Source organism: Ochotona princeps, chromosome 23 (genome assembly GCF_030435755.1).
Source record: "Ochotona princeps isolate mOchPri1 chromosome 23, mOchPri1.hap1, whole genome shotgun sequence".
Taxonomy (NCBI): domain Eukaryota; kingdom Metazoa; phylum Chordata; class Mammalia; order Lagomorpha; family Ochotonidae; genus Ochotona; species Ochotona princeps.
In genome coordinates, this window is record NC_080854.1 from 2988090 (window position 1) to 3013506 (window position 25417).

At 42.0% G+C, this 25417-nt stretch overlaps 1 protein-coding gene across 2 annotated transcripts in view; it reads left to right on the forward strand.

Moving 5' to 3' along the window:
• LOC101534462 (zinc finger protein 260-like) overlaps positions 1-25417 on the forward strand; it is a 57085-nt gene that overhangs the window by 9225 nt on the left and 22443 nt on the right. The window contains exon 2 of one of the 2 annotated variants that reach the window (XM_058680086.1): positions 7278-7510. In XM_058680086.1, coding sequence (XP_058536069.1) covers positions 7509-7510 — 2 coding nt within the window. In that variant the 5' untranslated portion in view covers positions 7278-7508. Of the gene's footprint in view, positions 1-1882; positions 1969-7277; positions 7511-25417 lie in introns of those variants that run through there. The other variant, XM_058680087.1, reaches the window with a different exon arrangement.

Consider the following 25417-nt stretch of genomic DNA (forward strand, 5'->3'; position numbering starts at 1 on the left):
TCACAAAATGTGTAAAAGCTTTCACAAGATCATAACAGCATTTTCAGAACTACTTAGAAATAAGATGTTTTAAAGCAGAAACCAAAAGCCACTAAATTTTTGATACCACTTTACCAAAATACACATATTTAGTAACATAGGAAATATAAACTATATTGAACCAGAATTGGAAAAATCAAATCAACCAATGAACAAAATTCACAAGCAAAGCCGCAGGTCCAGACTTGTTTTGTTCATATGTCCATCACTGCGGCAGACTTGTAAAACATTCCAGACGCTCAAGGAAGAAAAGCACTCCTCCATTTGCAAGATGCTCACAAAGTAAAAACAAACAAACAAAAAACCAGGAAACGAGTTTCAAGTTCTTGCCTGAGTTCAGCATTACATGGATGACACAGCTGGATCAGGACATGAAAGAAAAAGGAAGGAAAAAAGCTTTCCGAAAAAATACACAAATATTTTAAGCACATATTGGCAAGCTAAGTATGAAAACAGGTGAAATCAGTAACAATCAGGATATGCAAAGAAGGTGCAACATGGTTAACATTCCAAAATCAAGTAAGTAACCGATGCAGAAGGCAAACATAAAAAAGACCATTAATATTAAAAGTTAAAAAGCTTTTAAACAAAATTCAGCTTTTAGTGATAAAAGGAAACTGCTAACTGTATAATAAGAATAGCAATTTCCCTACTATAACTAAGGCTACAATGCACCTATAATGACCAGTATTGATAACATAGAACACTGATATTCCCTCGAGTTAAAGCTAGAAAAGGTTTCTTCTTCTCTCTGGTTTTTTTTTTTTAAGATTTATTGTATTTTTATTGGAAAGTGAGATATACAGAAGGGAGAAAAATAACAGAGGAAGATCCTCCGTCCCTTGATTCGCTCCCCAAGAGGCCACAATGGCCGGAAGTGCACTGATCCAAAGGCAGGAGCCAGGAGCCTCTTGTGGGTCTCCCACACAGGTACAGCGTCCCAAGGTTTTGGGCTGTCTTCAACTGCCATCCCAGGCGACAAGCAGGGCACTGGATGGGAAGCAGGGCTGCTGGGATTAGAACTGGTGCCCATATGGGATCCTGGCACATGCAAGTAAAGGATTTTGGCCACTAGGCTACCACGCTGGGCCCACTTACTTTGCCTCTTATGCATTGTTCTGGGTATGTAATCAGGCAATTAAACACAGAAAGGAAATTGTATGCATAGAGGTCAAGCTTTAAGCAGAACTATCAATCTGTAGTAATGATCCTAACATTAATAGAGAGAATAAAACAGAGTGGAAAACCAAATTTAACATGAGAGAATCAAGCAAGATTTCTATGCACTAATGAGAAACATATGAACAACATTAAAATACAAAATACAGACCACAAAGTGAGCATCAGTAAGAGAAATGAGATTGAAAAATTAATCTAAACAGTACTTTCATATATGCTTCAGTTCTGTATATTAAAAAGTCACATGACCTTACAGTAAAAAGCCAACACAAAGAAGACAAGTCCCAGAATTTATTGAATATTCGGTGAATTGTTACTCATTTTGGGGATTGTCACACATTTTTTGGGATTCTAAACTAACAGGATTACAAACAAGGAGGGAAGGACAGACCAGGTGGATTCATCTGTGAGGTGACAGCGCCCCCTGCTGTTGGAAGCCTCAAGCTGCAGGAGATGAGGACGCTTCAGACGTCAGGTGAAGCCCCGCCCCCTACTCCCCCGCCCTCCAGAAACCCAAGTGTCCGCCCTCTTGCCCAGTGTGATTCTGATTGGCTGTGCGTCCTCTGACACCACGCGTACTCGAGGTCTGTGCGCGCCCAGGAAATACGGGGTGTTCCTTTCTGGAGCCGCCATATGCACGTCCCTGGTTCTGCTCCGGGAAGGCCCCGGTGGCTGAGCCAGTGCTGCCCTGTGAGCTCCGTCCCCGCAGGAGCCTCTGCAGGACCCCCGACTCGTCAGAAGCCGAGAAGGGTGAGTGTGTGAGCGCATGTCCTGAGGCCGCGGGGCGGGCGGGGCCGGTGGCCGGGACTCTGCAGCGCTGCCCCTGAAGCTTAGGACTCCCGCTTTCCAAACTGTGCAGTGAGCGGGGGAGGGGGAGAATGAACAGGGACCGTTTGAACTTCATGTTCAAATTTCCTGATTGGTTTTTTCCTTTATTTAATTGTTGTTTTCTTTTAAAGATGTGACGGTTTTTTTTTTTTTATTGGAAAGTCAGCTTTACGGAGAATGGGACAGAAAGATTTTCCATCCGCTGATTCAGTCCCCAAGAGGCCGCAATGGCCGGAGCTGACCCGATCTGAAGCCAGAAGTCGGGATCTTTTTCCGTGTCTCCCACGCGGCCGTAGGTGGGTGCAGGGTCCCAAGGCCCTGGGCTGTGCTCTAATGTTTTCCCAGACCGCAAGCAGGGAGTTTTATAGGCAGTGGAGCGGCCGGGAGGTGGTCTGGTGCCTATAAGGGATTCCGGTGCATGCAAGGCTTTCACCTTTAAAATACCGCGCCGTGCCTTCATTTTTATTTATTTATTTATTTATTTACTATGGCCCTGATTTTTTTTTTTGGAGGGGTGAGGTTGAGAAACAGCGTCTCCAGTCCCCCCCCCCAGCTCAATTCTCGGTATAGCTCCTCCTAAGGGCCTGGGGCAGTTTTCTGGTTGCTGATATCAGACCAGCATAGACTCCAGCAGTTAGAACAGTCTTTTGACCTCACAGTTTCCTCCCAGGTTGGGGGGCAGCATCTGGTGAGGGCGTTGCGCTTGGCAGAGGCCTGGGATGGCACAGCGAGCTTGTAGACAAGGGACAAATCTAAAGGGCCTTCTGTAGGGGAACCGGAAGAAGAAGCTGTTCAGGCAACAGTTGACTAAACTGATTTATCCTGATGACTTCTGATATGGTACCACTTGTCCCCACTGCTTAAGTTCTCCTAATTGGGGTTAGATATCCGCATGAATTGAGAGGTCGGGCTCAGCAGAGAGCATTAAGGCAGGGAATAAATCCCTGATTGGCCAGTCTCTTACCACAATGCCTACTGCTGCCTTCTGCCCTGAGCGATCACAACACTATCCACTATATGCCCCAGGATACAGTTCATTCAGCTTCAGTAAATTGTCTTCTTTTTTTTTAAAAAAGGTAACTGTTAGCTCTTTAAAAGGACTCTTCTGTTTGAACAATAGGCATGAGAGAAAAGCAGTGAATGCCCCCCTGGTACAGCACAGGAAGAAATCATTGCTTTGTGAGTGTGTGTATGTCTGTGTGTGTGTGTGTGTGTGTGTGACAGTAGTTCAGATGACGCGTGTGCACTCCTGTGTCTGTGTCAGAATGTCTGGGTGTCAGCTCTGTGCAACTGCAGTGTGCAGCTAATGCCCAGGCTGGGAGGCAGCAGACAGTGGCTTGGGTACCAGTGTGAAAATTTCAATTTACTGTCTGTCTTGTGGCTTCAGCCTTGCCAGTTGCAGGCGTGAGGGAAGGGAGACAGTACATGAAGAGGTCTGCCTTTGTCTCTCAGCACAGTAAATATACAAAACTAAATTAAGCTTCAAAAGTCTTAGTACATCTCCTTTTACCTAACTTAAGTGCAGACGTTTTATCAGAACGTCCCTGGTTTTTGATCCTCCCTTGAAACATTTATACATGGTCCTCAGTACACACTTTTGATTTTGCTGAGTTCAAAACCGATTGTAACAAACATGACCAATTTACCCTGGCTCCCTCATTCGCCTGAAAGATAGTAGTAGCATGTGGGTTGCCAGTCAGAGTGGCAGCTGAAGCCCTAAAACCGGAGGATATCCACTGTGTTCCATCTATTTTATAAAGCTAACCTCTTGGAGCATTAGTATTTTCTTTACCCATCCACAGTCCCATTCCTTGGTGACATATTAATATCATTTTATTAGAAGCAGATATGTAAGGGGCAATGCAGAAATGACTGATAAACTCTGTGTTCTCTCGGGCTCACCTTGGAAGGGAAACGTTGGCAAAGGCTCGGGTAAATCCTAGGACAATGTGCTCGGGGCATAGGGCAGTTTCATTTTGCATCCCGAGTTGGTTTAGTCATGGGATAGTTTGTACCAACAAAGAGTCTTGGTGAAGGTAAAATGGTGGTGGACTAGAACACTTGTAAATTTGTGACTGCATTTGTGACTGGTTTCATAAATTATCTCAGAGAATGTTTGCAGTGGTCCAATTCTGGTGGTAGAGAGGCTTGTACATGTGTGAGTGTATTTGATTGGTTTAATAAAAAGTATCATTTGTGCTCACTGTCTGGGGCAAGGATCTTAAGACCCAGGGAATTTACTTGGATAAAAGAGTAGCCCTGATATTTTGTTACAAGCCTCTACCAGACCCTAGATAAGCTTCTGCTAAAGAGATGGCTCTGGGTGAGGTCCCAGAGCCATCTGGAACAAAACTGCTTAAAGGGTACAAAAACCAGACAGAGTTAAGACTTGCCATCCACCAACATTAACCTGCTCCTGTGTCTAGAGTTTGAGACTTCACCCTGAGGCCTCTACTAACTCTAGATGCTGAGAGAACTGAATTGCTTTGCCGTTAGTTGTTGGTGGTAAATTGTTATTAAACCAACATAACACATGTGGTGTTAGAAGTGAGAAAAGAAAATCCCAGTGGTCACAACGTTCACTTGGTTTTGAATTTGTGGTTGCAGAAGTGAAGACAGATAGGGAGGAGCCACTCTAGGCTGTGAGGAGTTCCCAGATTGACATTGTCACATTTCTTGCTACTTAGGATTCCTTCCATCAGTGAGGTGAGCCCCCTGGGCACTGTGTCCTCAGAAAGAGTGATCCCCCAGGCCTGGGAACATGGGGAAGCTGCTGAGTGCATCTCCCTGTGAAGTGCAAGCAGGCTGCTTCCCAGAGCTCATTGTATGCTTTTATATTGCTCAGTTATGAAGGAATGATGTGCCATGAGTTGGATGTTACATCTTTGTTCTCTTACATGCAACCTGAATTTTCTCAGTGGTGTCAGAGAAAGATAACAAATTCTTAATACCATCATTTTCTGTTATGTTTGTAATACTATGCACAATATAAACTGATTTGCCTAAGTGAGAAAAAAGCCTGTGTCAGTTCAGGTCTTGGTCTCTTTTACCTCTGTCCCTAGAGGTGACTTAGTCCTGGTTCTGTCTGATGTTTGGTGTTTTTGATTGCTTAAAATTTGTTTCTCTGGTAATGTGGTGGCACAGGCAGTCCAGCTGCTACCTGCCTGTGGGTTCCAGTTCAAGATCTGGCCGCTTCACCTACAATTCTGCTCCTCACTGATGCATCTGGGAAAGCAGTCTAATGTGTCCCAGGTGCTTGGGTCCCTGCTCCCTGTGGGACACCCAGAAGCTCTAATTTCTTTGGCCAGGTTCAGTAATTGCTACCACACATGGAATGAACCAGCAGATGGAGGACCTCTGTTTTCTGCCTTTCAAATAAATGAATAGACCTTAAAAATATACATTTGTTTATTTTCAAGGGACAGTTACAAGTAAAAGAGACAGACATCCTCAGTCCAATGGCTCACTCTCCAGATGGCCCAAATGAACCGTCCTAAACCAAGCTGAGTCCTGGAGCCTGTAGCTTCCTCCAGGTCTTCGGTGTGGGTGACCAGGGCCCAGGCTCTTGGATGATCTTGCACTGCTCTTCCCGGGTGATTACCAGAGAGTTGGGTTGGAAGTGGAACAGCTGATTCCATATGGGATATTGCGTATTACAGCACAATGCTGGCTTTTACCTTAGCTTTTGATACTGATGACAATATTTTTCTTTGTATTTCTCATATGCTAATTTTGGCAAGTGTTTTACATATGAGACAGTACTCTTAGGTTACAAATTGTGGACAAATTCTGATGCTGTATGAGGTGTTTGTAGGTTAGAAGGATTGGAGTCTATCATTTCCTCCCTATGCACTTCTTTAGTTTGTGGATTCTCTAGGATCGGTGTGACTTTATTTTCGTCATTTAGTACTAACTAATATGCCTGGGTGATCACATTGCTGAGTAGTGGCCACCCCTGGCTGGGCACTGCTACTGTCGCATTAACTTGTCCTGATTACTGCCAGTCAGTGTGTACCTTCCCTTACTGTTCTGTGAGATTTTCCTTTACATAATTCACTGCTCTATTTAGGACCACTGGGAACATACATGTGGCCCTCCAAGCTGTGTGTGAAAAGCTGCACCAAACATGCCAACTCTGGTTTTCACATTGTTTCCTTTTGTCACCATTTTTAAAACTAATTTTTTATTCATGTATTTTATTTCTAACATTCAGAGACAGAGTGATCTACCATCTGCTAGTTAACTCCTTGAATTGCTGCAAGATTGTGACAAGGTCTGGTCAAACAGGAGCCAGGAACTAAATCTGTGTCCATGACAAGCAGGGGCAAAGATTCACATTCTGTTTTTTTTTTTTTTTTAAGATTTATTCATTTTTTTTATTACAGCCAGATATACAGAGAGGAGGAGAGACAGAGAGGAAGATCTTCCATCCGATGTTTCACTCCCCAAGTGAGCCGCAACGGGCCGGTGCGCGCCGATCCGAAGCCGGGAACCTGGAACCTCTTCCGGGTCTCCCACGCAGGTGCAGGGTCCCAATGCATTGGGCCGTCCTCGACTGCTTTCCCAGGCCACAAGCAGGGAGCTGGATGGGAAGTGGAGCTGCCGGGATTAGAACCGGCGCCCATATGGGATCCCGGGGCTTTCAAGGTGAGGACTTTCGCCGCTAGGCCACGCCGCTGGGCCCAAGATTCACAGTCTTATGAAATTTCCTGCCTGCTTCCTGGGAGTGCGGTAGCAGCAAGTCCAGTGTAGGGTGACGGTCTCCTAGCAGTTTCTCAACCACTTCCCCAGATGCCCACACATGCTCATTTTAACTGAGCATCTTCCAGGATTGTATTGTCTGTCTTTTATTAAGATATCAAGGCTGTGTCTACTAAATTTTGTTTGTATAGTTTCCTTAGAGCCTGCAATGTACATTTGTCAATAATCTAAACCCAATTATAAGTAATACTGCTCCATTTCTTGAGAAGTTCAGGTATGTTATCGTCCCAGTTTTTTTCACCTATCCTATATATATTTTCTATCATTTCTTTTAGTTATTATAAGTTGTAACATTTTTGTTGATTATTGGCAGTATCATTTTGAATAAAGATGTATATATTAAATGGCATGGAACTGGAAAAAGTGAATGTTTGTACCGTCGTTTGATGTCAAACACTCTCCTTTCAATGACCTGACATCCAAAATCACATTGCAGTTTTTTAATAATGTCTCTTTTATTTGTTTAACAGAATGTGAGAGACGTCAGAAATCCGGTTCACTGATTTACTTCCCATACGCCCACACCTGCAAAGTATGGATCGGGACTAAAGCTGGGAGCTGAGAACTCAGTGCAGGTTTTTCTGTGAGTAGCAGAACCCCAGTGCCTTAAGCCGCACCACTGCATCCCAAGGTCTGCCATACCACAGAAACAGGAATCAAGATCAGAACTAGGAGTGGAACCCAGGAACCCAGGCACTGCAATGTAAGAAGTTCCTTACCTGCTAGCCTAAACACTCAGCATGGTTTTTGGGGTTTTGGTTTTTTTTGTTTGTTTGTTTGGTCTTGTTTTTTTTGTTTGTTTTTTTGTTTTTGGTTGTTGTTGTTAACTAAGATGAATTAATTCAATTTTGAATATCTTAACTCTAATTTTGCAGGGAGATTAAAATGAATAAAACAGCATAAGTAGGGTATGGGAGTGGTAGAATGAACGCATCTTATTTCAATGCAACTAACTCCAGTCCTGGCTACTGTGCCCTCTCACACCAGCCCCCTCCTCATGCATCTGAGAAACATCTGGTGGTGGTGTAAGTACTTGCATATGTCCCACCCACACGTGAGATGCCAAGAGGGGAACCTGGAGTCTGTGTGACACAGCCACAGCTGGGAAAGGCATTCAGAAATCAACCAGTGAACAACACATCTGTATTTCTGTCGTTCTTCCTTTCATGTGAATAGACATTGTAACCAGAGCAGTGTAATTCCCTTTCCATCTAGATTTCAGGTAGGTTTTCCAGCAGGTGCATGTAGAAAATGCCAGGTAACATCATTGTAAATCCTGTACAGGGTGAGCAAGAGGTTCAATGAAAAAGCAAGCCTGACTTCTGATGACAAGGCTGTGTATATTTAAATAATCCTTGTGATGGATATTGTGACGTGACATGTTTTATTGCTACATGCAACGCCAGCGTTCTATATATGGACCAGTGATAGTCTGATGTTCACTTTCTGATCTAATTCCCTGCTACTGTGCTTGGAAGACAGCAGAAAATGTCCCAGTTCCTTGGACACCTGTACCCCTGTGGAGGATCTGAATGGAGTTCCAGAGCCCTGGTTTTGACTGGACCTTGCTGATCATTGTGGCCATGGGGGAGTAAGCAAGTGGAGGGGAGATCTTACTCTTTCTGTCTTTGACTCTTGTACTGTAATTCGCACACTTAAGCAAATAAATAAATTGTTTTTAAAGAATTAGAAAGGGCCTGGCATGGTAGAGTAGAGGCTAAAGTCCTCAGCTTGCCTCCGCCAGGATCCCAGAAGGGCAGTTGTTCATGTCCCAGCTGCTCCACTTCCCATCCAGCTCCCTGCTTGTGGCCCGGGAAAGCAGCAGAGAAAGGCCCAAAGCTTTGGGAGCCTGCACCTACATGGGAGACACTGAAGAATCTCTTGGCTCCTGCCTTGATAGCAGATTGTCTCCAGCTGTTGTGGCCACCTGGGGAGTGGACCAGCAGATGGGAGATCTTTGTCTTTCCTCTCTTTAAATCTGATTTTGCAATGCAACCAAATAAATATATATGTATTTTTAAAAATTTTTATTTATTATTATAATCTTACTTAGCTGATTAGGATACAAAGGGTCAAGGGCTACAGGAAAGTAGGTAATACCATTATTTCCACACTAATATCATTTTTCCCCCTGTATCTGAGGTCAGGGGAGAAACAAAGGGAGAAGCCCCACCCAGCCTCCCACCCATCCCAGGTCCCCAGTGTGAGGCACACTCTGAGGGTCCTGCTCAAGCAGTTTTGATAGTTCAACAGTTATGAATTGCTGCCAAACCTGTCGTTCGAATCGCGATGAAACCTATTCAGAATCCACTGGCTGACATAGTCTCCCCATGGTTGGGGTTCTGAGATCAGCAGTTCAGTTGGAGGGATCTCCAAGGAAACTTTGTCTGATGTGATCCCAGACCTGATTCTTGTGTGTGCTTGCCAGTACAGGGTCCGGCACCGTCCATCGCCCCAATCAGCTTATGCACATGCTGGTTGTTACAGTTGCTGGGTCAGTTCTGTTTCCAACCCTGTCCTCCACTTGAACCAATGGGTGTTGTAACTAAATAAGTGTTTTTTTTAAAAAGACAATAAGTAATTTAAAAAGCACTAACTGAATTTTATACTGTGTATATTGGGACTATTTCGTTTTTTTAGATAGCTCATTGTTTGAAGGGATGATTCTGATTTTTAAAAATTCGAGTGAATTCTGATCAACATGAACTTGAATACTATTTTGTAAGGTACAGTGCAGCATTTGAGTATATATACAGCACAAACTGAGTAAAGCGGGTGGCCGGGCTTTCCATTTATCTTTGTTTTTACAGCATACCCAGTCCTCCGTACCAGTATCCTGCATAAGCACTGGGATGGAACACTGGATCGTGTTCCTTCTGTCTCATTTTCGTTGCTAGCTGTTCTACCTCCTTCCTTTCCCCAGGCCTCACTCTTCCCAACCTGTAATAATCACCACTCTAAGTTTGCACCTGTGAGTTTTTGACACATATATATATATATATATAGTAACATGTTAGATTTATTTTCATATCCAGTTCATCCATTTTGCAGCAGATAACAATATTTTTGTTAATGACTGAATACAGGCTTGGCATTCATTAGGTTTCATTATTAAAATCAGGGAAACAAACACAATTGAATATCTGTATTCTATTTCTGTGCCCTTTATTTCCTTCCCTCGTCTACTTCCGTTGGGAAAATATTAAACTGAATAACAGTAAAAAGTTGGCACTATTATTTAGTTGCATATCTTAGAGGAAATTACTCTCAATTGAGGTATATTGAAGTATATTTAAATATTTCTAGGTTTGCTAAACTTACATATAAGTGTGTGTTATAAGATAAATGGAGAATTTTATTGAATATTGTCTATAAGATTTTAATGATACTTACCCTGCTGATGTGAAATGTTTGGTTTGCTGATTTGCATTTGTTTCCCCCATTTTCTACACCCTTGGGTTAGGTTCACTTTGATTATCATAAGATTGTATTGGTGTGTTGTTGGATTCCTTTTATGTATATTGTGTTAACAATTTTACTTTTATTTTTATCAGGTGTACTGGTCTGATATCTTCAAGTAGATTTCTGGGGTGTGAAAAGTTATTTCAGAAGAAATATTAAGAAATATACAGAAGATAAATTGTGTAGCAATGGAGATTGCATTTTTACTGAGCAATTCCATGGTGTTTTTCAATGTAAAACACAGTCAGATGTAGGTGAAGATCTCCCAACTGCTGATTCAGTCCAGTTTTGGAATCTAAATATTGTTGGGATCAGGATAAGTTTGAAACTGTTTTCTCCCTTTCAGCTTTTTATAATATTTGTAGAAACTTTGGTGTTAATTTGGTAGAATTTAGTAGTAAGACACCTGGTATTGACTTATTTTTGCAAACTTTATTTATGATTCAACATTGTTACTATTGGTTTTGTCAGGGTTTTTTTAATTTAAGATGATTTTGAAAGGCAGATATGCAGAGAGAAAGATCTTGCATCCACTGGTTCACTCCCCATGTGGCCTCAATGATCACAGCTGGCAGAAGTGAGCCAATCCAGAGCCAGGAGCCTCTTCCCGGTCTCCCTGTAGTGTCTCAAGGCTTTGGGCCATCTTCTACCGCTTTCCATGGCCACAGGCAGGGAAGTAGATGGGATCTGCAGCAGAAGGAATTAGAACCAGCACCCATTTGGAATACTGGCACATGCGAAAGAGCCATTGGGCTATCATGCCAGGCCCTAAGGTATTTTTTTAGATTTATTTTATTTATTTTTATTTTTTTTATTATGTTTTTGACAATCTTTACTTAATTAAGGTAAAAAGGTTCAAGGGCTATAGGGAAGTGGGTAAGACCATTATTTCCATATTGTTTCCTTCATGTGTCTGAGGTAAAGGGGGATATTGAGGGAGAAGCCCCACCCACCCCAGGTCCCGGATGTGGGGCATGCTGTGAGATACTTGCTCAAGTGATTTTGATAGTTCACCAGTTATGAATTGCTGCCAGTCTCGCCATTCCGAGCACGATGAGGCTGTCGAAGAATCCACTGATTGACATAGTCCATCATAGAGTCTCCCTTTGTCCAGTATTTCGCTGCTGAGGTGGTTGATTGACTTGTTCTTTCTTCTGTTTTGTCTTGGCTAGGGTTCTGAGTCCAGCATTTCGATTGGGGAGATCCCCAAAGAAACTTTGAGGTATTCCCAGACCAGATTCTTGTGTGTACTAGCAAGTACAGGGCCCGGCACAGTCCTTCGCCATGATCAGCTGGTGGTTGCAGTTGCTGGGTTGGTTCTGGTTTCAGTCCCGACTTCCACTGGAACCAATGAGTGTTGCAGTCTAGCCTGGTTCTGCCCAGCACATACCCAGCCCTCACATCAACCAGTGGGAGCTGCAGCCTAGTCACAGCGACCCACAATAACTCTCACCAGGCCCACCCTCTACCCTGGTTTGCCAGTATGTGTAGCAGAGTAGTCCAGTCTGTCCCACATCCCATTTGGCTCTCTTACATGTCTATGGGTATTGAAGCTTAGTTCCATCTAACCAGCTCAACTGTCCAGCCCTCATGGGTGTTGTTGAGTGCCTCTCTGTCTAGCCACCCCAGCCCCCATCATAGTTTTCATGCCCTTCAGCGGGAATAGTAACCCAAGAGGGAAGAGCCCACTATTTCTCCCCCAGGTCTCTCTCAATCCCGGTTTATGCACTCTTCGGGTGGTTCTGTGGTTTGACTTGACAAAATTAGTCCCCAGTGTCAGCTTCTGCTAGATGATGTTGCTGTGGCTAAGCCCAAACAACCCTCACCCACTCTAATTTATGCTCGCACCAGTAGGAATAATCAGCCCAGCTTGGCTTTTCCTGATCTAGTCTACATGAGGCCCACAGGTGTTGTAGCCCTGGTTAGTCTGGTCTGTCCCCATCCCAGCCCACGCTCTCCAGTGGGAGTAGCTGTCCAGTGAGGGGACCAGCCCCTTAATCCCCCTTTCGGCTCTGCCCCCTCCCTTCCTGGTTCTCACGCATGCTGGTTGGGTGCTGCAGTCACATCCAGTACAGCAACCTCACCTTGGCATTCCACATTGTGTACTGGTTTTTGTCGCGACCAAACCTGGCTCGACCCACGCTCTGTTCTGGTGTTTGGATTTGCCAGTGGATGACGTGAACTGATTCAGCCTGGTCTGCCCCTGACCCATGCCAAATGTATGCCAGTGGGAAACTTTCCATGGCCTATTCTGGGCTGTTTCCTATCATGCTTCTTGCGCTTACCTGCAGGGTCTTTGTCCTGCCAGAGGAGTTGCCCAGGTTCCTCCATTAGAACCCCTCCCAATGCCAGATTTTGCGCATACCAGGGGGTCCATGAGCCAGCCTTACTCAGTTCACCTGCTGTCCTAGCAGGAACAATGGCTTTTCTTGGCTTGCTTTCAACCCATTCTGGTTCTTGCTGTTGGATGTTTCAACCCAGCCATGGCTCGTCCATACCCACATATGGCTCACATATGGCTCACATATGGCTCAGTAGGGTTGAGACCTAGCCTAGTCTGTCCCACATCTATCCTGGTCCTCCAGACACCAGACAGCGTTGGGGGTCTGGCCTGGCCTGGTGCACCCAGTCCCAGTCCACACTTGTGCCAAGGGGGACTACAACTGTTTCCTGGTTAGAACGCAGCCTCCATTCCAGCCTACGTGCTCCTTGGTGGGAACCTCAACCCAGTTAGGGTGTCCCCTTGGCTTCCCAACTAAGCCTATTACCAGCCATAGATCATGCGCATGCCAGTGGTTGCTCTGACTCAGCTTGACTCAGTCCCTCACTTGTCCTGGCCTCTGCCTTAGACACTGTGGCTTAGCGTCCTTGTCTCACACAGACCAATAGGTGCAAGAGTCTAACTTGGCATGACCTGTGCTCCATCCTGGCTTCTAGTTTCGCTTGTAGGCTAAGGTTTGCTCAGTCCTGCCCAGTGCATCCCATTCCAGTACCAATTTACACATTAGCCAACTGTTGGAGCTACTTTGCTCAGCTTGTCCGACCCCCAGGTCTGGACCACATGTTCACCAGCGGGAGCTATGTTTTTATTGGAAATACACATTTGCAGAGAAAAGAAGAGACAGAAAGATCTTCCATCCACTGATACACTCCTCTGGTGTCCACAGTAGCTGGAGATGAGCTGATCTGAAGGCAGAAACTTCTTCTAGGTCTCTGCAAATTCAGTGTCCCAAGGCTTTGGGCTACCCTCTACTGCTGTGCCTTGCCACAGGCAGGGATGTGGATGGGAAATGGTGCATCCGGGACATGAACTGGTGCTCAAATGAGATCCCAGTGCGTGCAAGGCAAGGACTTTAGCCACTAGAGTACTGTGCTTGGACCTTATTGGATTTTTAATGTCTTCCTGATTAAGTCTGGTAAGCTAGTACTGAGAAATTAACCATTTATAATAAGTTGTTAGTTCATAATTAGTATTAGTAGTCCCTAGTGATCTGTTGTATTTTTTTTTTTTGTCAGTGAAGATTTATTTTATCTATGTGGAAGGCAGAGTCGTAGAGAAAGAGGGAGAATTAAAGAGGTCCCCATCTGCTTTATGCCTTTCCAGGTGACCACAATGGCTAAAGCAGGACCAGGTTGCAGCTAGGAGGCAGTGGCTTCTTCCAGTTCTCCCACGTCAGTACAAGGACTCAGGTCCTTGGGACATCCTCTGCATTCCCACGTGCGTTAGCAGGGAGCTGGATCAGAAACGAAGCAGCCAGGACTTGAAGTGCTGTCCACATGGGGTGGTCACACCACAGGCAGTGGTGGAATGTGCTGTCACAGACAGCCCTGGTCCTCTGTACATCTGTGATAGCAATTTTCGTATGTTCCCTTTCTTTTCGATTTTATGTACCTGAGTCGACTATTTTTTTTTTTGACCTAGCTAAAAGTTTATTAATTTGGCTTTTCAAAAAATTAGTGTTTCCTTTATCTTTCCTTGCTTAGTAGAGTTTATTCATTTCTTCACTAATCTTTATTTGGGGTTTCCTTTTACTGTTCCTAGACTTGGTTATTTTCTGGGACATGGAGATCAGTGCTTAGGTTGCTTATTTGATATTTTGTTGTTGTTGTTGTTGTTTAGGTGTTGGGCACCTAAAGTTATAACCTTTGATTTCTATATTTCTCTGACGATGGTGGGTTTTCTTTCTCATTGGCTGTAGGAAGTGTAGTTACAGATAAGGGTGTGCTTTGGTTGCCATCACAAAATAGACTAGATTATGTGCCTTGAATTCAGGTGATTCTTTTCTCGTGTGTGTGTGGTTTTTAAAGACTTATTTATTTTCAACAAAAAAATTAGGTTTAGAGAATTAAGGCGAGACAGAAAAAGATGTTCCATCCACTAGTTCACTCCCTAAATAGCCATAGTGGCCTGAGCTGAGCCGATTCTAAGCCAGCATTCAGAAGTTTCTTCCAGGTCCCCGACATGGGTGCGGGGTCCCAAAGCTTTGGGCTGTCCTTGACTGCTTTCTTAGGCCACAGGCAGGGAGCTGGATGGGAAGCAGGGCTGCGGGGATTAGAACCAGCACTCATATGGGATCCCAGCGCGAGCAAGACGTGGGCTTTAACCACTATGCTATCACGCCAGGCCCTGTAGTTTCATTTTAAATATTATCTGTCAGCATTGGCTGATGCATATCCATACCTACACATACCCAGAACACCTCTATATGCATATATACACCATTATGAAAATGCTTTGATAATCCTGTGTGGGTAATCATGGGGTAATCCATAAAACATAAACTAGAAAGAATGATAAAAATTAACATATGCTAATCAGCATTTATAGTTATTAAAATATAAACTCTGAAATCTGAGAACCTAAACAATGCCAAACCCGCACATAGCAATCCTACTGAACAGTCAATGTGAGGATGATTTTCAATGTTTGTACAAACGTTTTTGGGGATTAAATGAAACATGGAATGTCACATGTCCAAAAGCATAAACCTAATGCCATTGTAGCACAGTTTTAGCTAATGCTTATTTTTTTACGTTATCTACTAAATAAGCCCAGTGAAAATGCAGCGCAGGCTTTCTGCTCTTTGATGAGCAGTTGTAATGCTAAAATTTCCAAATGCATCATAAGTGGTGTATTTGTCAACAAATACACTAATGTTGCCTGTTTAGTGAACTAGGGGTGACATTTCCAAGATGAGAAAGAACATTTATATTCTAGCTATAAGATTGAAAAAAAAATTTTTTTTCTCATGAATCCAGTGCTGTCAGCTCTTCTGATTGAAAATAATTAGGACCCTAGGACAAGGATGAAGACAGTTATTCATGAAAGTCTACAAATCACATGGTTACAAATTCCTCAGAGTTGTGATGAATGGCAGGAAGTAGGAGATTTTGTCATCATAATTCAAAAGGAACCACTTAACTAAACACGCAAATGAACAATGAAGCCAGTTTTCTGTTGGCCGTACCCAATGCTTACATCGCTTGAAAATATGAAATTGTGGACAGTAGCTTCCCTTCAAAAATGTGGTGTTCCCTAAAGTCACACACCATATGAAAGTGAATTGGAGATTAGAAACTACTACAGGGAAAAGATTGTGCAAAAACAAGTTCTGCAGCTGCTGTTTGTTTTTTATATGTGTTGTGGTGCAAAACTTGGAGAAAAGGCAGCAAAAGTTGATATTCATGCTTTTCTCCTTGCAAATTATTCATGTTTTCTTATTAGTGCCAATTTCCACAAATGCAACATTATTTATATTTAGTTCCTAGTAGACAAGGTTATGTCTGATTATTTTTAATAGTATAAAGTATATTAGGTGTTAAAATATTTGATTATTAAAGTTTTTAAAAGCATAATCTATACTGTGGTAGTATGAGGGTACTTTCAGAAGTTTGTGGAAAATAATATTAAAAGGACGAGTTTTTTTGGGCATAAAAATCTTTGAAATCCATGCATACAAGGAGCCTTCAAATATTTGTGAAAATATATATTATGATGCAAACAAGCATGAGTCATATTTTTATTTTTTGTTCCACAATAAACTTATCTTTTTAATTTCACTTCTTGTAAGCATCTACAAGTACCCTTTTACTGTTTTTGACTACAGATCTATTCTCAGCTCTCATGATTAAGCTGGATGAAATACTGGTTGATATCTTGAGTTTGACAAGCAGTGTTGTACAACATAGCATTTTGACACTCAAGCAAATGCATTACAATACAATGGAAAGATGGTGCGTTGTAAGCATCTGGGGTGATATGTCTGCGAGACTTGGGAGCACTCAATGACCTCAGTATCAGTGCAACCACCACTTTTATCCTTTGCTTTTCTAAACAGTACATTAACTGTCCTCATCTCCTGAACAAAAGCAAGCACAGCCCTGAAGCATGAGCATCTTTAAAATGAGACTGAAGACAGGCAATACATATCCACCCAGAAATAGCACAGAATCACAGGAAATTTAAATGCTCCGAAACGCTAAGACCAACCCGAACATAGATGATGGCGGACGGTAATGTCAAGGGGGCAACATATAATGTCAAGCAGACAATCTCATTTCCATCTAGGTAAATATCTTCTTGATCTCCTTTAAGCACATTTCACGACTCTCTAGAAGGTGCCTCTGTCATTTCAAGGACCAGTTCCCAAAAGGTTTCACTCCTACAAGGAAGATAACAAGAAGGAACCAAAGGAAGGAACACATTTGCCCAGTGCTCACCACCAATCACTGTTTTTCTGAGCACAACTGTTTTGCACTTGGGTTCCTGGCTTAGTGAAATTAAATAAATGCTTAAATCATGAGACTGAAAGAAATATACACTATTAAGGGCTATACGCATGAAGAAAGACATTTACTTACAGAAGAAATTGGCCAGCATTATGTTTTCCAATTAAGAAATGAAGGAACTGGGATAGTTTTAATTATGAGTGGTACCGATATCATAAAACATAAATGTGTTTTATTATTAATCCAGTCATTGCCAAAATATCCCCACAACCAAATATTGGGAATTTATAGGAATTATTCATTTTGTATTTATATACTTTTTGTAGATTGGCTGAGGAATTGGGTATGAGTGAATTAGGGTGGGTGGGGGTTAGGGCAGTGAAATAAGAGGGCCTAGGGAGGAAGCTGGATGATGGTAAGAGGTTGTAAAAAATCAGTTTTGTTTAAAGATGATTTAAATGACCACCAGAGGGACTCCAAAGTTCACTCATTGATGTTGAACTTCAGGAAGGGACTATTTGAAAAGATTCAGATTTCTTCCATGGTCTATGATTATACCACGCGTGGGGTTGGGCATTAACTCACAGAAAGGCACTCAGTTGCTTGAAAGGGAGAGCTTTCAAAGATCAACAGGAGACCTGTCAAACTTCACCTGGGCCCCCTCCTGGTCCACAGGCACTGTCGCATTTCTCTGGCTCTTCAGTGTCCCTGTTCTGCCAGAAGGGGCTGCTCTGAGATAGCTGGGATTGGAGGACAACGTTAGGTGAGAGGAAATGTGGTCAGACTGAATAAAGATGTGCACTGTACAAGTCCATATGGCTCAGGCACAAAGCTATCCATTATATGGGGAAAAGAGGCCTTTACTGTAGAATATAGTCAAAGTCTCTGAAACACAAAAATAATGCAGGTCATTAATGGGATACATATCATTGGGTTTAATTTTCTTTTACCTAGTGTTTCCTGCTTCTGTGGCAATGAGACATGTAAATTCACAGAATATGCAAGCACTCATTGAGACAGTGAAATGAACACAAAGAGCCATTCTCCAGTTCATTCCCATCAAGACCCCAGGGTCTCCAATTGCAGGTTTGGCCAGATCCAATCTAGGAGCAAAAAATCACATTAAATTCTCCCAGGGTGGGTATCAGCAGCCCCATCCCTGGCATCTTCCCCTGCCATTTACAGCTGATCAGAAGTAGAGTAGCTGGTACAGGAACTCATGCTCTGATAACAGGATGCCAGTGTTATATTAGTAACTCAACCTGTTGTGTTTCAGTGCTAACCCAGATAAAAAGATTTTAAAGACAAGAAATAAAAATCTTTTTTTTAATAGTTTTTTTTTTTTTTAAGATTTATTTTTTATTGGAAAGGCATCAGATATACAGAAAGGAGGAGAGACAGAGAGAAAGATCTTTCTTCCATTGATTCACTCCCCAAGTGGCAGCAATGCCTGGAGCTGTGCCGATCCGAAACCAGGAACCTGGAACCTCTTCCAGATCTCCCATGGGGTTGCAGGGTCCCAAAGCTTTGGGCCATCCTCTGTTACTTTTCCCAGACAACAAACTGGGAGCTGGATGGGAAGTGGAGCTGCCCAGGATTAGAACCCGTGTCCATATGGGATCCTGACACGTTCAAGATGAGGACTTTGAGCCGCTAGGCTACTGTGCCGGGCCCAAGAAATAAAATTCTTATTAGTTTCTCAAGATGGTATCGTAGACACAACAAATGGAGACATATTTGAAGAAAATTTAATTTTTTTTTTTTACTTTTTATTTTAAATTTTGATTTGTATCGTACGATTCTGTATAGTTTGGGATTTTCCTCTCCCCAAGTCCCACCCCCAACTTGATTTTTCCCGTATTGTCATAACAGTACATTCCTTCATAAAGAGTTGCAATTCCATCAGTTTGCTATTTAAGTGTGCCCAGGCATTGCTGGTACAGACAATGTCAGACAGTCCAGCATCCCATTGTTTAGATATGTCCAGTGCTTTCGTTGGGAGTCCACCTTTTGTTTGGAAGTTGGGATGCATGTTGCATTGTGTCTTCACATCTGGATATGGTAGTCTCCATTGCTCCATCACTGTGCGTTCCAATTTGCATGATAGTTTCCTTATATTAGAGAAAACATGTATTTGTCTTTTTGGGATTGACTTATGTCACTGAGAATAATGGTCTCTAGTTAGGACCATCTAGTTGCAAAGGGTATAATTTTCTTTTTTTTTTTTAAGATTTATTTATTTTATTAGAAAGGCAGATGTAAAGAGAGGAGGAGAGACAGAGATCTTCCGTCCGATGATTCACACTCTCCAAGTGGCCACAATGGGCAGTACTGCACTGATCCGAAGCCAGGAGCCAGGAATTTCCTCCACGTCTCCCACGCAGGTGCAGGGTCCCAAGGCTTTGGGCCGTCTAGCAGGGAGCTGGATGGGAAGTGAAGCTGCTGGGATTAGAACCGGCACCCATATAGGATCCTGGCGCATTCAAGGCGAGAACTTTAACCATTATGCTATTGCGCCAGGCCCAGTTTTATTCTTTCTAATGCTTGAATAATATTCCATGGAGTAGATGTACCACTCCTCTTTGGATGGGTATCTAGGTTGTTTCCATGTCTTTGCTATTGTCGATTGTGTTACTGTAAATATAGTATAACAGATCCCCTTCTCATGCAGTTTTAATTTCTTTTGGTTGTATTCGTAGGAGCAGAATAGCTGGGTCACATGGCAGATTTATTTGCAATTTTTCAAGCACTCTCCATACTGATTTCCGTATTGTTTGTACTAGCCTGCACTCCCACCATCAGTGAAAGAGGATACCTTTCTCTGCACATCCATGCCAGCAGGTGTTGTTAGTTGAGTTCTGAATGTAGGCTGAACTGACTAGAGTAAATGGTACCTTAATGTGATTGTCATTTGTATTTCCCTGATGGTTAGGGAGCCTGATCATCTTTTCATATATCTTGATGTCTGTTAACCATTTGAATCTGTTCTTTTGAAAAATGTCTGTTGATTTCCTTTGCCCATTTTTTTCAGAGTTGTTTCTTTTTACTGTCCCTGGGTTACTGAAGCTCTTTGAAAATCTGGATATTAGTCCCCTATCACTTGTGTAGTGTGCAAAAATTTTCTCCTATTCTGTTGGTTGCTTCTTCACTTTGTTAATTGTTTCCTTTGCTGTACAGAAAGAAGCTTTTTAGTTTGATGTAGTCCCATTTGGTCATTTTGGCTTTGACTGCCTGTGCTCTTGGTGTCATTTATAAGAAGACTTTCCCCATTTTTATTTCTTGGAGAGTATTTTCTGTGTTTTTATTTATTAGTTTGATGGTTTCTGGGTGTAGATTCAGGTCCTTGAACCATTTAGAGCTGATCTTTGTATAATGTGACATGGGCGGGTCTTGCTTCTTAATTTTGCAAGCTGCTATCCAGTTGCCCAACAGCATTTGTTGAGTAGACCAGGCTTTTCCCCTGGATTGTTTTCAGTTTTCTTGTCAAAGATTTGTCGTATATACATGTGTGGGCTCCCTTCTGGTGTTTCTATTCTGTTCCACTGATCTTCTCTGTTTCTGTGCCAGTACCAGACTGTTTGGATGACCACTACTCTATAGTATGTCTTGAGGTCTGGAATTGTGATTCCTCCAGCTTGGTTTTTATTCTTCAGAATAGCTTTGGCTGTTCATGGTCTCTTGTGTTTCCAGATGAACTTTTGTATCATCTTTTCTATTTCTGAAAAGAATGTTGTTGGGATTTTGATTGGGATTGCATTGAATCTGTATATTGCTTTTGGTTATATGGACATTTTGATGATGTTGATCCTGTCAGTCCAGGAATATGGTAAGTTTCTGCATTTTTCAATATCTTCTATTTCCTTTTTAAATGTTTTGTAGTTTTCATCATAGAGGTCTTCTATATGTTTAGTTACCTTAATTCCTAGGTATTTAAGATTCCTCTCCAGTATTTCAAAAGGGACTGTACTTACAATTTCTTTCTCATCCATGGAGTTATTTGTGTACACTAGTGACACTGACTTGTGTTAGTTAATTTTGTATCCTGCTACTCTGCCAAAGTCTGAGTTCCAGTAGTGTCTCGAAAGAGTTTTTTGGTTCTTATATAGAGAGAATCATGTCGTCTAGAAATAGAGATACTTTCAATTCCTCATTACCAATTTGGATTCCTTTAATTCTTTTTTCTTGTCCAATAGCTCTGCTAGGACTTCAAATATTATCTTGACGAGTAGTGGTGACAGTGGACATCCCTGTTTAGTTCCAGATTTTAGCGGAATGGCTTCCAATCTTTCCTCTTTTAGAATGATACTGGCATTGGGTTTTTCATAAATTGCTTTGATTGTGTTGTAGAATGTTCCTGCCTTGCTTAGGGTTTTCAGTATGAAGTGGTGTTGGATTTTGTGAAATACCTTCTCTGTATGTATTGAGATGATCATATGGTTTTAATTTCTAATTTTATTGGTGTGATGTATCACATTTATTGTTTTGCGGATGTTGAACCATCCATGCATGCCTGGGATGAATCCCACCTGGTCTAGGTGAATGATCTGCCTGATGTACTTTTGGATCGTTTTGGCTAATATTTTACTGAGGATCTTTGCATCTATGTTCATCAAGGATATCCGTCTGTAGTTCTTTTTCTGTTGTTTCTCCATCTGGCTTTGGTATTAAAGTGATATTGGCTTCATAGGAAGATTTTGGAAGAATTGCCTGTCATTTCTATTGTTTGGAAATCTTGTGGAGGATTGGGCAAGGTTCCTTTTGAAACATTTGGTAGAATTCAGCAGTAAGCCATCTGGTCCAAGACTTTTCTTGATTGGGAGGGCTTTCAATACTGATTCAATCGCAGTGCATCTTATAGGTCTATTTAGAATATTGTTGGCTTCTTGATTCAATTTTGGTGGATTGTATGTGTCCAAAGATCTATCCATCTCTTCTAGGTTTTCTGATTTATTCGCATATAGTTGCTTGTAATAGTTCCTAATAATTCTCTGGATGTCTGAGGTATCTGTTACATTTCCTCACTCCTCTGATGCTATTGATGAATATCTGCTCCCTCCTTTTTTGGACTATTTGAGCTAGTGGGGAGTCTCCTTTGTTGGTTTTCTCAAATAACCAGCTCTTTGATTCATTGGTCTTATGTATATTTCTCTTGGTCTCTATTTGGTTTATTTTCTCCCATGTTTTGATTAGTTTTTTTTCATACTGATCTTGGGATTGCTTTGCTCTTGTTTTTCTAGTGCCTTCAACTGCAAGGTTAGACATTGACTTGGTGCTTTTCTAGTTTCTTAACATAAGCATTGATTGAGATGAACTTTCCTCTTTTTTTTTTAAAAGATTTGTTTATTTTTATTACAAAGTCAGATATATATAGAGGAGGAGAAATGGAGAGGAAGATCTTCTGTCCAATGATTCACTCCCCAAGTGGCCGCAACGGCCGTACTGCACCGATCCAAAGCCAGAAGCCAGGAATTTCTTTCCGGGTCTCCCATGTGGGTGCAGAGTCCCAAAGTTTTGGGCCATCCTTGACTGCTTTCCCAGGCCACAAGCAGGGATCTGGATAAGAAGTGGAGCTGCTGGGATTAGAACCGGCGTCCATATAGGATCCTGGCGCGTTCAAGGCTGCTAGGCCATGCTGCTGGGCCCAAACTTTCCTTTAAACATGACCTTGATTATGTCCTGTAAGTTTTGGTATGTTGCATTGATGCCTTCATTTGTAGCATGCAATTTTTAAATTTCCCCTTTGTTTTCCTCTCTAACCCACTCACTACTCATTTAGTAACATATTATTTCAGTCTCCGTGTGGTTGCAAGTTTTTTTTTGGTGCTTCAGACCATGATGGTCTGAGAAGATGCATGGTATAATTTTGATTTTTTTTTTTTAATTGCTGAGGCTTGTTTTGTGGGCTATAGCATGGTCAATTCTGGAGAAGTTCCCATGTGCTGATAAAAAAAGAAGTGTATATTCTCTGTAGGATGCAAGCTTCGGTAGATCTCAACTAAGTCCATTTGCTCTTGTGTTTTGGTGAGTTCTGTTGTTTCCTGGGTTGCTGTTTTTTTTTGATCTGTCCATTGATGTCAATGGGGTGTTAAAGTCGCCCTCTGTGATTGAATTGGAGTCTGTTTCTCCCTTTAAATCCATTAATATTTGTTTCATGTAGCTAGATACCTTGGCATTTGTTGCATATACATTTACTATGGTGAGCTCTTCTTGCTGAATGGATCCTTTGATCATTATATGGTGTCCTTCTTCATGTGTTTTAATGTTTTTCACACCAGTGTCTGCATAATCTAAGAAAAGAATGGCTATCCCTGCACATTTTTTCTTACCATTCACTTGAAATATATTTTCTGTCTTTTTACTTTCAGTTTCCTCTTACATTTGTTGGTGAGATGTGTCTCCTGTAAGCAGAAGATAGATGGGTTTTGTTTCTTGATTCAGTCTTCTAATTTATGTTGCTTGATTGATGAGTTTAACCATTTACATTCAATGTTACATGGATAGGTGGCAGTTTGGTACTGAATAGTAAATAAATACATAGTAAGTATACAAAAGTAAATTTAGCTTCAATTGTCTTAGTACATCTTCTTTCAGCTAACTTAACTGTAGACATTCTATCAGAATGTCCTCAATTTGTGATCCCCTTGGAAAAGGAGCATGATCCTCAATACATCCTTCTCTTTCTGTTTTGCTGAGTTCAAAACCCTTTGTAACAAACATGACTAATTTATCCTGGTTCATTCATTCCCCTGAAAGACAGTAGTTAAATAAGGATTGCAATTCAGAGTGGTAACTGATGTCCTTAACTGGAGGGCATCTATTGTGTTCCATCTATTTTATAAGAGAACCCCTTACAGCATTAATATTTTCTTTACACATCCACAGTCCCATTCCTTGATGACATATTAGTATCATTTTATTAGAAGCTGATATGTAAGGGGTGGTGTAGGAAGGATTGATGCACTGTGAATTCTCTGAGCCTTGCCTTCCTAGAGAATAAAACCTTTGCAAAGGCAAGATAAATACTAAGATAATGTGTTTGGGGCATTCAGCAGTTTAATTTGCATCCACAATTGGTTTAGTAAGTTATCTCAGAGAATGTTTGCAGTGGTCCAATTCTGGTGGTAGAGAGGCTTGTACATGTGTGAGTATATTTGACTGGTTTAATAAAAAGTATCATTTGTGCTCACTGTCTGGGGCAAGGATCTTAAGACCCAGGGAATTTACTTGGACAAAAGTGTAACCCTGATATTTTGTTACAAGCCTCTACCAGACCCTAGATAAGCTTCTGCTAAAGAGATGGCTCTGGGTGAGGTCCCTACAAAACTGCTTAAAGGGCAAAAAACAGACAGAGCTAAGACTTGCCATCCACCAACATTAACCTGCTCCTGTGTCTAGAGTTTGAGCCTTCACCTGAGGCCTCTACTAACTCTAGATGCTGAGAGAACTGAATTGCTTTGTCGTTAGTTGTTGGTGGTAAATTGTTATTAAACCAACATAACACATGTGGTGTTAGAAGTGAGAAAAGAAAATCCCAGTGGTCACAACGTTCACTTGGTTTTGAATGTGTGGTTGCAGAAGTGAAGACAGATAGGGAGGAGCCACTCTAGGCTGTGAGGAGTTCCCAGATTGACATTGTCACATTTCTTGCTACTTAGGATTCCTTCCATCAGTGAGGTGAGCCCCCTGGGCACTGTGTCCTCAGGGAGAGTGATCCCCCCGGCCTGGGAATGTGGGGAAGCTGCTGAGTGCATCTCCCTGTGAAATGCAAGCAGGCTGCTTCCCAGAGCTCATTGTCTGTCCTGTCCTTGTGCTTTAATGTTTGCTCAGTTAGGTGGGAATGATGTGCCATGAGTTGGATGTTACATCTTTATTCTCTTGCATGCAAACCAAGATTATTCAATGTTCTCAAAGAAAAAAAAAATCCTTGACAATTTTATTCTCTGCCAAGTTTCAATTTGAGTGTAAAGAGTTTTATACTCTTTAGTAAATGCCTAAGTGAGAAAAAAGCCTGTGTCAGTTCAGGTCTTGGTCTCTTTTACCTTTGTCCCTACAGGTAACTTAGTCCAGGTTTTTTGTGATGATTGATGTTTTCAATTGTTTAATTTGTTTCATTGGTAATGTGATAGCACAGGCAGTCAAGCCGCAACCTGCTATGGGTGCCAGTTCCAAGATCTGGCTGCTTCACTTACAATTTTGCTCCTCACTGATGCATCTGGGAAAGCAGTCTAAGATGTCCCAGGTGCTTGGGTCCCTGCTCCCTGTAGGAAACCAGAGGAAGCTCTAATTCCCTTGCTTTTGCCTGGCCCAGCAAGAACTACCACATATGGAGTGAACCAGCAGATGGAAGATCTCTCGTTCTTTCTGCCTTTCAAATAAATGAATGAACCTTAAAAAAATACATTTGTTTATTTTCAAGGGA